Source organism: Cydia amplana, chromosome 26 (assembly GCF_948474715.1).
Source record: "Cydia amplana chromosome 26, ilCydAmpl1.1, whole genome shotgun sequence".
Taxonomy (NCBI): Eukaryota; Metazoa; Arthropoda; class Insecta; order Lepidoptera; family Tortricidae; genus Cydia; species Cydia amplana.
In genome coordinates this window covers 1,977,199-1,996,340 of record NC_086094.1, presented here as the reverse complement: position 1 = coordinate 1,996,340, position 19,142 = coordinate 1,977,199, and the positions used below count along the sequence as shown (strand labels likewise).

At 38.9% G+C, this 19,142-nt stretch overlaps 1 protein-coding gene across 4 annotated transcripts in view; it reads right to left on the bottom strand.

Annotated features, from left to right (window-relative positions):
- LOC134660146 (zinc finger protein 62 homolog) overlaps positions 1-19,142 on the bottom strand; it is a 31,002-nt gene that overhangs the window by 10,248 nt on the left and 1,612 nt on the right. For all 4 annotated transcript variants that reach the window (XM_063515863.1, XM_063515862.1, XM_063515865.1 and 1 more), the window contains 3 exons: positions 17,665-17,798; positions 16,852-16,926; positions 15,318-15,441 (listed from right to left, as the gene is read on the bottom strand). In XM_063515863.1, coding sequence (XP_063371933.1) covers positions 15,318-15,441; positions 16,852-16,926; positions 17,665-17,798 — 333 coding nt within the window. The remainder of the gene's footprint in view (positions 1-15,317; positions 15,442-16,851; positions 16,927-17,664; positions 17,799-19,142) is intronic.

The following is a 19,142-nucleotide window of genomic DNA, read 5'->3' as shown; positions in this document are numbered from 1 at the left end:
AAGGTTTTAGTATACATAGATCTGAGCTGATGCTGAACCCTGGCTGTTCCTAGTGGAACTCAGGTTTAGTGCAACATAGGCAGGCTGTTTTGGTCATCCGACACGCCTTGATGAGTACTTGGGAGAGCAGTACCCAAGATAGAACTGATGCTTAACCCTGGATGTACCTAGTGGAACTCAGGTTTGGTAAAACCTACTATTTTGGTATTAATTACTTTATGGCAGAAATTTGGTTTACGACAGGATAGGGACTGGACACGTATAGGGGTGCCATATAAAAATTATTTTGTGCTTTTCAGTGGGTTGGTTTTTTGAAGGCTTTTTTTTAAGAAGTTATATTACGTTATTTTGTTTTGGTTTTCTTTTTGTTTATTTTATTTACTTATTTTATTTTTTACTTTTTAGTGATAAGTACTTCAGTTATTTTAGGTTTTGGGCTAAAATACTAGTTTGTTAGGCTCTCCACTTAGTTTTAGTGTAATTCAGTAGGTATCTATTAAGTTATTTTGTTTTGGTTTTCTTTTTGTTTATTTTTATTTTTTATTCTTTTTTATTTATTTTATTTTATTTTTTACATTTTAGTGATAGGTACTTCATTTAATTCAGGTTTTGGGCTAAAATAATAGTTTGTTAAGCTCTCCATTTAGTTTTGGGCTAGTAAGTAACTACCTACTAATGTTGGTGATGGCCTAACTCGATGATAATCGCGACAAAACACAATATGACATTTCGGTGCCAAACGATTTATATGTACATATATTGCTCCCACTCCCACTCCCACTTCCAGTTCCAGTCCCAGTCCCAGTCCGAGTCCGAGTCCGACTCCCACTCCACTATTTTATCTAAATCGGTTTCAGCAACTTAAATTTGTTGGTAGGTATACCGATAGCATCGCCACCTACCGGGTCCGATTGGTTTTTCAAACCTTCTCCAGACTGTAACAAACACTTTTCTGGAAACCGCAGGCGGTTTGAAAAAAGTTGATCGACCCACCTAGTGGAACTCTGGAACATAGGCACACGACGACAAGTCGGTTAACCAAAACAAAGTGTGCCTATGTTGCACCAAACCTGAGTTCCACTAGGTATAGCCAGGGTTCAGCATCAGCTCTATCTTAGGTACTGCTCTCCCAAGTGCTCATCAAGATGTGACGGATGACCAAAATAGCGTGGGCCTATGTTGCACCAAACCTGAGTTCCACTAGGTACAGCTAGGGTTCAGCATCAGCTTTATCTTGGGTACTGCTCTCCCAAGTACTCATCAAGATGTGACGGATGACCAAAATAACGTGGGCCTATGTTGCATCAAACCTGAGTTCCACTAGGTACAGCCAGGGTTCAGCATCAGCTCTATCTTGGGTACTGCTCTCCCAAGTACTCATCAAGATGTGACGGATGACCAAAATAACGTGGGCCTATGTTGCATCAAACCTGAGTTCCACTAGGTACAGCCAGGGTTCAGAATCAGCTCTATCTTGGGTACTGCTCTCTCAAGTGCTCATCAAGATGTGACGGATGACCAAAATAGCGTGGGCCTATGTTGCAACAAACCTGAGTTCCACTAGGTACAGCCAGGGTTCAGCATCAGCTCTTTTTCGGGTACTGCTCTCCCAAGTGCTCATCAAGATGTGACGGATGACCAAAATAGCGTGGGCCTATGTTGCAACAAACCTGAGTTCCACTAGGTACAGCCAGGGTTCAGCATCAACTTTATTTCGGGTACTGCTCTCCCAATTGCTCATCAAGATATGACGGATGATCAAAATAGCGTTGGCCTATGTTGCACCAAACCTGAGTTCCAATAGGTACAGCCAGGGTTCAGCATCAGCTCTATAATGGGTATTGCTCTCCCAAGTGCTCATCAAGATGCGACGAATGCCCAAAATAGCGTGGCCCTATGTTGTACCAAACCTGAGTTCCACTAGGTACAGCCAGGGTTCAGCATCAGCTCTATCTTGGGTACTGCTCTCTCAAGTGCTCATCAAGATGTGACGGATGACCAAAATAGCGTGGGCCTATGTTGCAACAAACCTGATTTCCACTAGGTACAGCCAGGGTTCAGCATCAGCTTTATTTCGGGTGCTGCTCTCCCAAGTGCTCATCAAGATATGACGGATGATCAAAATAGCGTTGGCCTATGTTGCACCAAACCTGAGTTCCACTAGGTACAGCCAGGGTTTAGCATCAGCTCTATAATGGGTATTGCTCTCCCAAGTGCTCATTAAGATGCGACGAATGCCCAAAATAGCATGGGCCTATGTTGTACAAAACCTGAGTTCCACTAGGTACAGCCAGGGTTCAGCATCAGCTCTATCTTGGGTACTGCTCTCTCAAGTGCTCATCAAGATGTGACGAATGACCAAAATAGCGTGGGCCTATGTTGCAACAAACCTGATTTCCACTAGGTACAGCCAGGGTTCAGCATCAGCTTTATTTCGGGTACTGCTCTCCCAAGTGCTCATCAAGATATGACGGATGATCAAAATAGCGTTGGCCTATGTTGCACCAAACCTGAGTTCCACTAGGTACAGCCAGGGTTCAGCATCAGCTCTATAATGGGTATAGCTCTCCCATGTGCTCATCAAGATGCGACGAATGCCCAAAATAGCGTGGGCCTATGTTGTACCAAACCTGAGTTCCACTAGGTACAGCCAGGGTTCAGCATCAGCTTTATTTCGGGTGCTGCTCTCCCAAGTGCTCATCAAGATATGACGGATGATCAAAATAGCGTTGGCCTATGTTGCACCAAACCTGAGTTCCACTAGGTACAGCCAGGGTTTAGCATCAGCTCTATAATGGGTATTGCTCTCCCAAGTGCTCATTAAGATGCGACGAATGCCCAAAATAGCATGGGCCTATGTTGTACAAAACCTGAGTTCCACTAGGTACAGCCAGGGTTCAGCATCAGCTCTATCTTGGGTACTGCTCTCTCAAGTGCTCATCAAGATGTGACGAATGACCAAAATAGCGTGGGCCTATGTTGCAACAAACCTGATTTCCACTAGGTACAGCCAGGGTTCAGCATCAGCTTTATTTCGGGTACTGCTCTCCCAAGTGCTCATCAAGATATGACGGATGATCAAAATAGCGTTGGCCTATGTTGCACCAAACCTGAGTTCCACTAGGTACAGCCAGGGTTCAGCATCAGCTCTATAATGGGTATAGCTCTCCCATGTGCTCATCAAGATGCGACGAATGCCCAAAATAGCGTGGGCCTATGTTGTACCAAACCTGAGTTCCACTAGGTACAGCCAGGGTTCAGCATCAGCTCTATCTTGGGTACTGCTCTCTCAAGTGCTCATCAAGATGTGACGGATGAGCAAAATAGCGAGGGCCTGTGTTGCAATAAACCTGAGTTCCACTAGGTACAGCCAGGGTTCAGCATCAGCTCTATTTCGGGTACTGCTCTCCCAAGTGCTCATCAAGATGTGACGATGACGAATGCCCAAAATAGCGTGGGCCTACGTTGTACCAAACCTGAGTTCCACTAGGTACAGCCAGGGTTCAGCATCAGCTCTATCTTGGGTACTGCTCTTCCAAGTGCTCATCAAGATGTGACGGATGACCAAAATAGCTTGGGCCTATGTTGCACCAAACCTGAGTTCCACTAGGTACATCCAGGGTTCAGCGTCAGCTCGATCTTGGGTAGGTACTGCTCTCCCAAGTTCTCATCAAGGCGTGTCGGATGACCAAAACAGCCTGCCTATGTTGCACCAAACCTGAGTTCCACTAGGAACAGCCAGGGTTCAGCATCAGCTCAGATCTATGTATACTAAAACCTTCTCCAGAATGTAACAAACACTTTTCTGAAAACCGCATCAAAATCGGTTCAGCCAAACGCGAGATAATCGCGAACAAATAAATATACACACATACGGGTCAAACTGAGAACCTCCTTTTTTTGAAAGCGGTTAATGAGTAGTTAGTTAGTAGGATTTATTAAATAGTGGTCTTGAAAATCTTCTGGGGGTTGAGAGGGATTATATCGAGAACAATTTTATTCAGTTTGTGGCTTGAAACATCGTAGCCAGGTTGTGAAAGACAAATCTCATGCGTTGAAGAATACCTAATTAACAAAATATGATTAACCGTCCCTACTGCTATCTTTTGTTTGCTGCATAATGTTCTTAGCTAATGTAGAATATATAACCACCAATATACAAATCCATGCGTAAGAAGTCGCGGGCAACAGCTAGTCATATATAAAATACCGGTGAACGGCGTCAACTTTCGGTTTTGGCATCGTAGGTTTTTTTTTTATTCTAAGTTTGATTCGTAATCAGTAGCAATAGGTATATTATTTGCAACGGGAGTTATTGATAACATCGGCACGTGTCTAAGACTAAAGCGCCGTGACGATGCGCTCGACCCGAGAAAAGCAACAACCAATCACAACTCTTTGCCATTGAAAATTGAACCGTATTTCAACAAGAGCGGCTTCGATCATTTGGAAGCGCGCGAAAGCCGCTCACATCAAACCGCCGTCGCCGACGATCGCTCGGATTCGAAGTAATGTGTGTTTTATGAACAAGGTAGACGGTTTAAATTAGCACGCTTATATGCTGAAAGGGCTTCCCTTATATAAGGGTATAAGGGTAGCCCTTATAAGCCATATGCGGAGCGGATGATAAGGGTTTTGTAAGGGTATTGGGCTACCGATTACTCAAATGGGCTAGCTTTATATAAGGGTTTTAAAGGCTTAATGAAAGGGTATCGTCTGGCAAAGGGTATGGTGAGTTAAGCCTTATGCAATACCCTTACAAAACCCTCTATAAGGGATAGCGGGCGGGTCCCTGGTTTTAACTGTTTTAAGTATAAAAAACTGGTACAGTGGGCCAAGAAAGTGGTCTACTGGTTATGACAAAAGTTTCTGCGAGATCTAACGATCGCTAAGGTTGACAATTGTCACTGACATTCATGTCAAATCGACCTTGTTGTCATTTAGTCATTTAGTCATTTATTTATTGCAACCATAGTGTAGTACAGATCTTATAACTAGGTACATTTAGAGTCATATGGGCCCTGGCAGGGCATTGCAATGTCATACATATTTTAATTTACAATAATCCCAAAAATTTTATAAACTCATATCTAATATTCCTAATTTTATACATTATATTATATTTATTATTTATATTTTTAGAAACATTGCACTTACATTTTAAAATCACTTACATCTAGATCATATTTCATGTCAAGTTAGGTATATAAAATTTCAAATATCAATTCCAAAAATAATACAATAGGAAATAAAGTCGGACTATAAATTAAGATTATACAATTAAATATAATAATTATTATTACCATGTCAAATTATTTTCATTTAAAAAGTCAAGTTATTTTCATTTAAAAAGTCATCAACAGAGTAATACGCTTTTTCTGTAAGCAGGTTCTTTAATTTATGTTTAAATATGTGGTGTTTGCCCTCGACCTTTATACTTTCCGGGATTTTGTTATAGATATATATAAACAACATGTGGGCTGTTTCTATGCATCATTAAATTTGATTTCGGCAGGCCTAGTCTGTTTTCATGCCGAGTTGCCATTCTTCTATTTGGGGCATCTTTTATTTGGCGGAAAAGGTGCATGTGCTCCCTGACGAACATGCCAACCTCTAAAATATAAATGGATGGAAGGGTGAGAAATTTATACTCTTTGAAATAACGTCTACATGGTTCTGCATGCCACATATTTAAGAGAATGCGCAGGCACTTCTTTTGCAATATGAACAGGTCGTCAGCATCTGTGCTATCTCCCCACAAAATTACTCCGTACCGGAGCCAGGCATATGCGTGCGCATAGTATGCTGAAAGTGCCGTTTCATAATTAGTATTGGACTTTAAAACACCGAGTGCATAGATAAATCTTGTCAATTTTGTTTTTGTTTGTATAATGTGCATTTTCCAATTTAGGTTTGTGTCTATTGTAATGCCTAATAGAGTAAAATGTTCTACTTCTTCTATTTGACCATTACTTGATGTTAAGTTAAGATCTAGAGGACTTTTTTGATATGGTCGAAATTGAATAATTTTTGTCTTTTTAAAATTAATTTCTAAATTGTGATCCACAAGCCAATTATCTACTGTCAGGAGAGTGTTTTCTAATTGATCATTACAGTGGTCACTATTATTACTTTTAAAGATCAGAGACACATCATCCGCGAACATTACCATAAAGTAAGTATAGTATAGAGTAGTCGGCCCATACAAGCCTCGCTTAGTTCCACAAAAATTCAAGAGATGTCACTCAGAGCACCATTGGGCCTAAATATATATTTGTGTTATTTCAAATCTTGCCAATTTTTAAATTAACATGTATAGTTCTAATTTATTTAGCATATTACAACAAAAACCTTTTAAAACATCCATTTACACATAGTAAATCGACGCAGAAAAAAATTAATAAATAATGGCATGAACTATTCTAAGCGCCATCTATCGCATTACTAGACAGTTAGTTTCTTGCCGTTGTAACACACTAAATAGCTCGATTGTTTGAGAAAGACTATCAATAGATGTCACTGTAGTAAATCCTCATACTTTATGATCATATCAACATTATTAAGTAATAATATAATTTATCTCAAAAATGGACGGCAAAGTCGACGTTGCCGGTTAAAAAATAGGTCGCGAAGTGTGTAGTTTATGGTCATTCTAAAAATTAAAAACATTGCAGTCTCGATTTCGGGACTGCAATGTTGCATACAAATTCCATTATTAAACGAGTTCCAAACTTTTTAAAACTTTAAATGGCCTTATCAAATGCATGCATAGGTCCATTAAACAGCCAAACAGATGATCAGCACTTATTATTATTATAATGTTGGTACCGCGACTATTTAGGTGTCTCAAATACGTTGGCGTATTTTCAGCAGAAAAATACACTTCAATTTTTTTTTTAAAGGCGGCAAGCAAATCTTTTTAATGGTTTTACTTTTCTCTGTGAAAATTAGAACGTTGCTTCTGTAAAATATTTATATTTCTTGCACCATTTTTGAGAAAAGCACTATATATGACTCGGCTGGAAGGCTACTTGCTGGCTTCGGATTCAATTAAACAGACTCCCAAGGTCGTCCGTTTAAAACGAATCCTCAGCCTGCAAGTAGCTACTTCCGAACCTCGACAATAATGTACTATTGTTCTTAGAAACGTGATAATAATTAAAATATATTAAACCTACATGGTATCATCACCCACACTGTTAAGTGTTAACTGTACCGATGTACAGTTAGGAGTGTTGCTGTTTGTATATTAATTTACTTAACCTTACGCATTGCAAAATTGTCCTCATATAGCTATACATATATTTTAGGACAGTCTTACACTAAGCGACCTACTTGGTAACAAAACATTGTAAATTCTTGAGCAGTTTGAATAGCAGGGCAGGTGAAAAAAACTTGCTCAAAAGCATAGAAGGTAGCATCCTATAGAAGTGGTCTACGCGTGCCTCCGTGAGGGACAAAACATATAAATTCGACCAATCATAGCGTCGCATTGCGCCGCTATGATTGGTCGAATTTATTTGTTATGGTGGGCAACCAATGAATTCGACCAATCACGGTGGTCAATTTACGGTGGGGAATAAAACAAGATGTGAGACTGTGACAAGGACAAACAATAATAGCGCTTTCGCTGCTACTCCTACTGAAAGATACATAAGACTATCCCGTTCTGTCAGTTATCCCCTGCTTCTATTCATGCTCAAAAGAGAAGAGACATCCGACATTTAAAAAAATATCCCTATATGTATGAGAGCAATAATACAATGTGTAAATGTAAATACATACATATCTTATATTTTGTGATCATATAAAAGCTGGAAGTCCTAGGTTCGGATCCCCCTAAAAGTGTATTAATATGGTGTCCCATGGTGGTGGCCCATTTGTCCCCGCCGCCATACAAGAGGTGTGGACAGATGGGAATAGATATAGACCATTATTGAGGTGCCAGCTATCTGGAAATCTGCTTTGGTTACTCCATTGCCTAAGGTGGATAATGCATACGAACTTAAACACCTTAGGCCAATAAGCATATTACCATTCTTATCTAAGATACTAGAAAAAGCTGTTTACGATCAATTATACCAGTATGTAGAGGACACAAATATCCTACCTCAAATGCAATCAGGCTTTCGTAAGGGAATGGGTACCATAACTGCTCTAATTGATGTCGTTGATAATGTTCTTTCTGAACAGGATTCAGGTAAGGGTACCTGTTTGGTACTTTTAGATTTTTCGCGCGCTTTTGACTGCATAAATATTGCCTTGCTACTCTCAAAACTGAGTTACTATGGAGTAGACTTAAAGTCATTAGCTTGGTTTAGTAGTTATCTTGGCGAGCGAACGCAGTCTGTCAAACTGTCAAACGAAAATGGTATTCCTTCGGTTTCTGACGCCAGATCTTTAACCCGGGGAGTCCCCCAGGGCTCTATACTTGGTCCACTGTTATTTATTATTTACTGTGCAGATATAATAAAAAGTATTAATTTCTGCAAATACCACCTATATGCTGATGACGTACAACTGTACTTTTCAACCCGTCCTAGTGACCTAGCCGAATCAATTGACAAAATAAATGCGGATCTGGAAAGTATATCTACTTGGGCTGATAAAAATGGATTATTACTGAACCCTCTCAAATCAAAGTTCATAGTATTAGGTTCCAAATCACAAAGATCAAAAATTTTGGATCTTGATCCAAAGATAAAAATAGGAGGTTCATTAATAGAACGAGTGGAGGAGGCTAGGAACTTAGGTCTCGTGATCGACAGCCAGTTGCGGTTCGAAAAACATGTGAGAGAGTTGGTCAAGTCGTGCTTTTTTCGCCTGAAAGTCTTATACCAAATTCGAAACCTCTTAAGTGAGGAAGTACGTAAGACTCTATGCGAATCACTAGTTCTCTCCAAACTAAATTACGGGGACATAGTGTATGGGCCACGTCTACAAGACAAAACTCGTCGTCTTATACAGCGAGTTCAGAATGCCTGTTACCGTTTTTGTTATTCAGTCCCGCCTAGGAGTCACATTACACCGCATCTAAATAAGGCTTCAATACTTAATATGACATCTCGCAGACACCTACACCTTGCAAGTCTTTTGTTTAGTGTCCTGAACGACAAAAAACCGGAATATTTATATTCGAAAATACACGTTTCTTCATTCCACAGACGACATGGTACTAGATCCACCAGGCGTTGTCTTTTAGAAACACACCCACACAAAACTGTCGCTTTTACAGGCTGTTTCCGGTATCTCGCAACCAAGTGCTGGAATAATATCCCTCCACCATTAAGATGTCTTAAAACAAAACAATCGTTTAAGTTTCATTTTAAAATATACCTTTTAAATAAACAAAATATAGGAATTCCGCACGGGTATTTGGTTGCAGATTACCGGATCTAGTCTGTACCTATGTGTACAATACTTTATGTTATTGTAGGCCGTTTTCTATCCCCCATCCATATCATACTACATATACACTAACAGGCACCACACTTTTACACAATCCGTAGCTAATTTATTATTTAATAGGCAAGTTTCTAAATATTTTTGTATTTTTGTATTATTAATTTTTACTCGATAATCTGTCCGTGATCTGGGTTCTAGCAGAATTATCAGTGCTTCACCCGAAAGAGTGGAGCGTATTACTGAGCCAGAACCCTTTTGTTTTGCTGCAACGCACACAGCACATTTATTGATACATCTTGTTCCTGATTTTAGTTTTAGTTTGATATTGTTATATATTGTTTCTGTTTTTTCTGTCAATGTGTGTATTGTGGCAAGCTAATAAATGGTTTATCTATCTATCATTAATATATACACACACAATTAAAAAACAAATAAATGTCCTATGAGGATTTGAACCCAGGACCTCCTACTTCATAGGCAGAACAGGGTCACTGTCACTACTGACTAGCTAGGAGGCCGTAGAAATAATATACAATTTATATATGTTTAAATTAAGTACAGTCAGCGTCGTATAGTAGGTCGCATCCAAAGTATTCAAATAGTTCAGTTCGCCATACAAATAATATGGTGTACCGAACTATTTGAATACTTTGGATGCTACCTACTATATGACGCTGACTGTACTTATATAACAATTAACAAATCAGACTGGTAGCCACAGTTTAATGGCTAATCTAGGATTAAAACTTTTTAGTGGCTTGCCATTATGTTCAAAACATTTAGCTTCATACCACATCAAATATTTAAGTTTACCGCCCCATTGCCCGCCAGCATTGAACAAATTGGTTGTTAGTGGGTAGACAAAATAAAGTCACTATCATGTTAAACATTGAATTTATTAATTGTATTTTATTATTTTTAAGAGAATCTTCATAGCATGTGTCTGTCCGTTGAAACAGGAATCAATCTCAACCATCTTCCATTCAAAATATTTTACTTGTGGTACAGTCGCCATCAGATATATCGGAGCGGCCAAGGCGCTCACAAATATCTGAACACGCCTCTATTGTCAGGGCGTTAGAGTGCGCGTTCAGATATTGTGAACACCTTGGCCGTTCCGATATATCTGATGGCGACTGTACAGAGATGCATTGACTATTTCATCTTCACTCTCTTGTTGCATACGAGTACATTGTAACTTCTAGTGGCTAGAGGCTGGGTCCTGAAATCAGAAACATATTTTTTATATATAAAATGTAATAATATCACAATAAAGTCACATTGCCTTCACATTGGAGTCTGTTTGCAAATTGATTACATACATTTGCTTGCATTAAGTGGCAAACACTAACCATTGTATAGATTTAGACCAAGAAAAGTCTTCAGCGATATTGATCGCCTGCGCAGTACATGTGTTATTTTAAATGTCCAACGTCTTTGAAATTATGATGTATCAATAACAGATGCACTGCGTGGGCTATCAAAATCGCTGCAGAATTTTCTTGCTCTAACTCTAAATACTTTGGAATCTTTCGCTTGCTCGGGTATCAATATTAGCATGGGGGGTTAAAATAAAACTTGACAATAGTTATTAGTGGGCAAGGGGGCAAAGCAGTTGTTTAACCGCTCATGCTAATGTTGATTCCAGAGCAAGCAGAAGATTTGAACTATGAGCGTAGCGAGTGGTTCGAGAAGTGGAATCTTGAGCGTTGTGAGAATTCAAGGCACGAGGGTTAAACAAACATTGCCACCTAATGAAACACAGAATTTATCACCATGCCAAAGCAGGGAAAATACCAACTATAAAATACCAAAAAAATCAAATCCACATGAACATTATAAAGAATTTATAATTCAAAATCATCATTTAAAAGTAAATTTAGTTTTCTCATTAGTATTTGAACAATCAAGGGGGCCTTTACCAGTTGGTGTGGTGATAAATTATTTAATTAACCTTTGTATTCAAAACAAACTTACCTGAAGTGTTAATTTTTTATCATTTATTGGCAAACAGTAGACACTGTCAGATTCATATGTAGATCTTACGATGAGTAGTGTTCCGTTACTACATCGGAAATTCACGTCATCATCACAGGTCTTTCCGTCTATTGCAGACGATTTATGCATTGCTGTTTAGACAACGGGTTTGGTGACTGTGGAGGCCGATGCGTGAGCGGCACGACCTCCCATATTTTGGGCACATATCACGCTTAGCACAGTCTTTAAAGCGCCACATCGGTCTTCCAACGTTCCTTTTAGCATACCTACGCAACTGCACCAAGCAAGACACGTCTAGGTATTCTATTCACGTACTTGTACTATATTTCAAATGAAGCTATAATATGAAATTAAAAAGTTTGTATAAACAGAAACAAAGCAAAGGCAACAAACGCGGTGCCGCTTTGTGGCGACTTGACTACTTGACAGTTAATTTTTAGTGTTGCCGTTGAAAGTTCTTTCTTGTCCCTAAATAGAGCTTTTATGATTTATTATTATACAATATTATTAGTTCAAATAAAATATGATATTCCAAAAGACTACAAATAATATTATATAGTACTTAAATTCCAAAATAATGATAATTATGCCTCAGTGTCCATTTCTGCTTTTTTAAGGAACAGGCGTATAACATTACCCTGAAGTAGGGGACTAATTTTAAAATAGCAATAATCATTACTTGATGCTCTTGATGCCGTTTTTGACGTTTCTGTGCACGCTGTTGTCTGTCTATACTTATAGGTCACATAATTAGTGATACAAACACCTGCCTGGTCAATATACGCAAAATTAGATATATTTATTCTAATTATAACAGAAAAAGTTTATTAAAACAAACATTAAATGCTTTTGTGTAATAATTTCAGGTTTGATAGGTACGGGTTTTGCCATGGGAGAAGTTGAAAAGGAACGTTATGAAAACATATCTTTGTATGTATAGGTACTAAGATGGTACAAATCATGTACAAATCTGTTGCTTAAAAATAAAAGCACGACGCGACGTTGCCAAACTGCTATGAGTTACTGCGAAGCGAGTCCAGTTTAACTCGACAACGTCGCATTGTATTGTTACAATGGCAAAAAATAGTAGTTTTCGATATAAGTGCGAGAAGTATGTCATTTTGCACGAGTACCGAGCTTTCGATTTTTCCGGTAATATACTGAGGGGCTACCGCCAAAACCGAAATTCGCAAATTGCGGGGATCTTTCTCTTTTACTCCAGTGCAGGCGTAATTAGAGTGACAGAGAAAAATGCCCGCAATTTGCGAAATTCGATTTTCGCGTTTATAGCCCTGTCACTTACAACGGATGCCTTTGCTTTGATATCTGGTGGCGTTAAATGAACTCCAAAATCGTCTGAATCACTCATTTTTATTTAATAACTTATGCTTTCTTGGCAATTACTTACAAACATAAATCACTTTAAATGTTGAATAAAAAAGGCGGGAAGGGAATAAAAAAAGTTTTACTTTTAATTGCCATGTTTTTCAATGTGGATTCTGTTGTCACTGTTGTCAGCATTATGCCAATTGAAGAGAAATTGTATTATTAAAATTAATAAAATTAATTTTCAGAACATATAATTATACATGGTCAACCAGATCTTGACAGTAGAAAAAGGCGGCAAATTTGAAAAATGTAGGCGCGAAAGGATATCGTCCCATAGAAAATTTGAATTTCGCGCCTTTATTTTACTGACAAGATTTGGTTGACCAGCTATATGTAAAAAAACATGAATCTTTTTTTATTTCATTATATTGATATATATCTAATTAATTACATTTATATTAAGTGTATAAAGTGTATTGTACGAACGTCAGCTTCATTCAGTCGCGCGTTGTTCAAGTAATACTATTGGGTCTCGAATAATACTCCTTTATGCCCAATCGCGCGTTGTTCAGGTGGGTCATTTATAAGCGGGTCTCGCATAATACTCATTTATTTAAAATGTATCAATCAGATTACTTTTTAGCACTAGTGTAAAAAAATCAAACTTTACGCACAATTTGCAGCTACAAAAACTAAACTTTTTGAGCAATTGGATTAAAAAAATATCAAGAAACGCTCAAGTACCAGTGGCATGGTGGCATATAGACGGACTTACGCCAGTAGTAATGTCTAATCCTTTTGCCATGCACCAATGGTAGCATGCGCAAAATTATTATGACAGGTATTTATTTTCAGCCGGTTTAAATAGTTTCGGCAAGACTTATGTAGCATTCTTATAATATATAAATATTATCATCACCACAGTATCGTTTTCCGAAATTACTTTATGGTTATACCGTTTGGCTACGCTATTTCTCTGTACCCTGCCTCTCCCTTCCCTCCCTGTACTCCTTAAGTACCCGAACTCTCTTTACTCCTACTGAAAGATACATAAGACTATCCTGTTCGGTCATTTCCTTCCACCCCTCATGCTTGATCCAGTTTTAAACTAGATTCATGATTTATTCAATACGCTATAAAGCGACATCTGTTGATTACTTCTAATCGTTGGCAACGACATATGTCTACTAACTTTCAATGAAGACGTATAGATGTCGTTAGGAATTCTATGATTTGGATGTGACACAGCGCCATCTTGTATCCATGATAGGCAACAGTGCATTTTCATTGACGCCATCTAGTAATGATGCGCTTTTAGGCGGTCACATTTGAATGTATGGGATAGCAGCGTCTGTATATATGTAGTCTGTGACATTACACACGTCGTGTCTAATGCTTTAGGCAACCCATTGATATATATCAGGAATAGTATGCATCCCAACACACTACCCTGTGGTATTGAACCTCTAGCGTAACAGATTTCCGATTGAATATTTTGCACTTCTTTTAAGCTTTCATTATAATGAGCTATTTGTACATATTGTCTACGTTTTTCTAAATACGATTTAAACCATTTGTGAGCGTTTCCCCGAATTCCGGAATCATACAATTTATTTAAGAGTATATCATGGCGCACTCTGTCGTACGCTTTTGACATGTCTAGCAAAATACCGACAGCGTAATTTTTATTATTTATATGGTCAAGTATTGCTTGGACGTAATTATATACGGCTAGACTAGTCGTACGTTTTTTCCTGAAGCCATATTGATTTTTGTCTAAGATATTATTTTTTTCTAGGTACTTGTAAAGACGGTTCGACATTGCTTTCTCGAAAACTTTTGACATTGCCGTTGTCTTTGTCCATTTTGCCATTGTCTCATGACGTTCAAACGAACCTCAACCGTAGGGTGGTAGACCACATTTTACCTGATAGAAAAATATAAGTAAAGAACTGGTGACCGAAGAGCTGGCGGCTACCTCGCACAACGTATCAGCATTGCGATACAGCGAGGAAATGTCGCCAGCATCCTTGGTGCAATGCCTCAAGGGCCTATTTTAGATTTAAGCTAGTTTTTAGGGTTCCGTACCCAAAGGGTAAAAACGGGACCCTATTACTAAGACTCCGCTGTCCGTCCGTCCGTCTGTCCGTCCGTCCGTCCGTCCGTCTGTCACCGGGCTGTATCTCACGAACCGTGATAGCTAGACAGTTGAAATTTTCACAGATGATGTATTTCTGTTGCCGCTATAACAACAAATACTAAAAACAGAATAAAATAAAGATTTAAGTGGGGCTCCCATACAACAAACGTGATTTTTGACCGAAGTTAAGCAACGTCGGGCGGGGTCAGTACTTGGATGGGTGACCGTTTTTTTGCTTGTTTTGCTCTATTTTTTGTTAATGGTGCGGAACCCTCCGTGCGCGAGTCCGACTCGCACTTGGCCGGTTTTAATTTCTTTTAGTAATACACTGTATATATCTTGTTAGTAATATTATATTCCAGAATATAAAATAATTTACAAAAAAAAAGTAAAGAAAGAGTACTTATATTTTTCTACGGTTGTATGTCAGTTGTGTACGTGTTACCTTATGGACGGCCTTGATGTGTAAGTTAAGTCCGTACGCGCTGACGAAGCTGCGTGCGCAGACGCCGCATATATGGGCAGATGGATGCGCGCGCCTGAGGTGGCCCATATACGTCGTGTGCTTGCTGAAATGTTTAAAAACTCAAATTTTTGAAAGTATGAACTTTTTGAAGTGAAAACTTCTTTAGCGGCGCTGGGCACTTTTTGAGGTGGGGAAAAAAATGATAAACTCGAGACAGCGTAAGGCGATCACGTGACCGTAAGGTCTAGATGGCTACTCATTTAGATGGCATTTAAATCAATAAAGAAAAACTCAGTGACATAATTCAATAAAGCTACATCTTGATGAAATCGCAAATAAAAGTGAACTCTAGTACTGGTGAATAAAACTCAAAATATCATGACCAAATATATTTAGATGCGAGGTCTGCAAGGTAACTTTACAATTTCTATTCGAATTTTAAACAATTAACGCTACAAATTTGAATTTAGAATTTTAAACAAGCTCACTGACCAGCAATTTCGGAACTAAAGTTTTTCAATAGAAAGGAGGATGGGTCAATTAAGTATACATAGTGCTGCAGACATTTTGGACTAGTCATTGAGTTTTCACTTCTGTCGGCACTCCCGGAGTGCAACCCGTTGTTTTTTTAACCCTTAAATGCATTACGATGTAGATCTACATCGTATATTTTGATGGCCCCTGGCTCAATATGCAGGTATCCAAAACGACATTTATTAATTTACTTGACATTTGTTACTTTTACTTTTTTTTATTTATTGCTCCCCACAATCTATACAACATTACCCATCATTTATTAGGAAACTATACAAAAAAAAATGCATTTAAGGGTTAAGACTTCAAACTTTCGAAGGAATGAGCAGTTTTATAATAAGAAATATGTATTAAAGTATAGAAAGTATAAAAAAATGTTCATAATCATGAAAAGTAGGTAGTAAGTCGAACTATCACTTTAGTATCACTTAAGCTTTGGATTCCTCCGAAAACGGTGCCGTTATATTACGGCCGCTATATAGCGTTGACTGACGTCACTAGAACGTTGTCTATGTAAACAAGATGGCGCGGTTTCCTAGACGGCGTTACGTTACGTTGATTGTCAACGTAACGTAAGATGACGGCCGTCATGACGGTGTCGATAGTTTCGTGAACGTTTTATTAGATAGCGGTGACGCCATTTTGAATAAATGACACGAGATTTGAATACATGATTCCGTACTACGATTATTTTCCTCTTCTGATGATATTTCATCCTCCAAGTAAATTATAGATGATCAAGCAAATCTTGTCAGTAGGAAAAGGCGCGAAATTCAAATTTTCTATGGGACGTTATCCCATCGCGCCTACATTTTTCAAATTTGCCGCTTTGACCTTGGTGAATGACGGTGTGTTATGACGCCGTGGTACTTTCCACATGTCGCCACCGTAAAGACGGCCGTCTTTTGCTGCCGCTATATGACGGCCGTCATATGACGGCACCGTTTTCGGAGGAATCCAAAGCTTTAGACTGTCTCACCGGAAGGTGGCGCCACAGTGCTGGCAGGTGTGCTCCACGCCCTCGTGCCACCCGTGGTGTTTCAGCGCCTGCGCCCTGTAGACAAGAATACCAGGTTTTTGAAGTGAAAACTTCTTTATGATGATGACACTTAGAGACATTTACATCTCTAAATAATTTTAGATTATAGTTTTGTATCTTTGTGTTCTTTTTTTCAATACTATTGTTATAGCGTTTTTTTTTTGTAATTCGACATTTGCTGAATAAATGTTGATGTTTGATGTTAGCGGCGCTGTGCACTTTTTGAGGTGGGGAAAAAATGTTAAACTCGCGACAGATCACGTGACCGTAAGACGGACACGTGACCTGATCGAAAAGCTGTTACAATGTAATTGAGTTTTTCTTTATTGACTTAAATGCCATCTAGTGAGTTTAGAGTTTAGGTACTAACAGTGATGTGCTTAGGTGTTTCAAGTAATGCGACGAAATAACGCTAGATGGCGTTAACCTCAATTATACATACTGCTGCAGACATTTTGCACTAGTCATTGAGTTTTCACTTCTGCCGGCATTCCCGGAGTGCAACCCGTTGTTTTTTTTTCAACATCTAGCCTAGCCATATTTTGCGTGGTGGATACGCGATAGCTCATACGGATTTACGGAGCAACCGATTTTCGACGTGATAACGTCTTATAAATCGATGAACACTCTCTGGAAACTCTTGTGGAAACGCAGCCTTATACTCATGTGAGTGTATGACCCGGAGAAAACTCCTACACATGCGATATCTGTAACGGTGTTATTCGGGCTACTATAGGAACTGACTGTACTAACTTGCTATAAGTGAAGAATTGGCATCGCTTGCATGAGTATCGGGTGGTGTGGTTAGAGTCGCGGTGCGTGCGGTACAGCTTCGGGGTTCGACACCGGATGTGGCAAATTGTGCATACGTAGGGACCAGCGGATGGCTGAAAATAAAAATATTCATTTATTTATTTAAACTTTATTGCACATACGTTTTTGGCAAAAATTCCATTTTTGGTACAACCTTTTATCGCTGACTGTACTTTTCTTACGACAAACAACTAATACTCGTCGAGACAATTCTAAAAACCCCTAACACAATTAGATTGCGTTGTTTCATCACAGAGTTCCTATGGCCACCTCCTGTCTCCATCATCAGATCAGCTCGATGGTACCATAATATTGCATTGTCACCCGACTTACATGTGTATGCAAAATTTCAGCTCAATCGGAAACCGGGAAGTGGATCAAATTTAACTTGCAAGATTTGATTACAGACTGACAGACAACGGGACAGGTGAAAGTAAATAAAAGCTTGTAATAATACAAATAAAATGTGCAAATGGCGGACTAACCTTTCTAATGTATGACGTTATCCCTTTCGGCTGATTAGGGTGGTCAAAAAACCGGCCAAGTGCGAGTCGGACTCGCGCACAGAGGGTTCCGCACCATCAACAAAAAATAGAGCAAAACAAGCAAAAAACGGTCACCCATCCAAGTACTGAATCCGCCCGACGTTGCTTAACTTCGGTCAAAAATCACGTTTGTTGTATGGGAACCCCACTTTAATCTTTATTTTATTCTGTTTTTAGTATTTGTTGTTAAAGCGGCAACAGAAATACATCATCTGTGAAAATTTCAACTGTCTAGCTATCACGGTTCGTGAGATACAGCCTGGTGACGGACGGACAGCGGAGTCTTAGTAATAGGGTCCCGTTTTTACCCTTTGGGTACGGAACCCTAAAAATGATGGCGAAAAATGGAAATCCCTTCTGAGAGCCCTATGTCCCTGATGAGGGATGACAGGATACCATCATCATCATCATCATCAGGATTGTCAAAATTCAAGTAATTAAGCCCTATAAACCCTATTACTCAGACTCCGCTGTCCGTCCGTCTGTCTGTCACCAGGCTGTAACTCATGAACCGTGATAGCTAGACAGTTGACATTTTCACAGGTGATGTATTTCTGTTGCCGCTATAGCAATAAATACTAAAAACAAAATAAAGCAAATATCTAAGTGGGGTTCCCATACAACAAACGTGATTTTTGCCGTTTTTTGCGTAATGGTACGGAATCCTTCGTGCGCGAGTTCGACTCGCACTCCGAGTTTTATTGAATTCGACACGACATAGTGATACTGACATATTTATTGAAAATTTAGTAACTTACCTATGTTGAACAAATAAATCTTTGAATCTCTTTGAATCTTTGATAAATACCAAAAATTATAACACAAATCAAAATATTTCAATGTTAGCTGCCACATTAACGATGACTTTTTCAC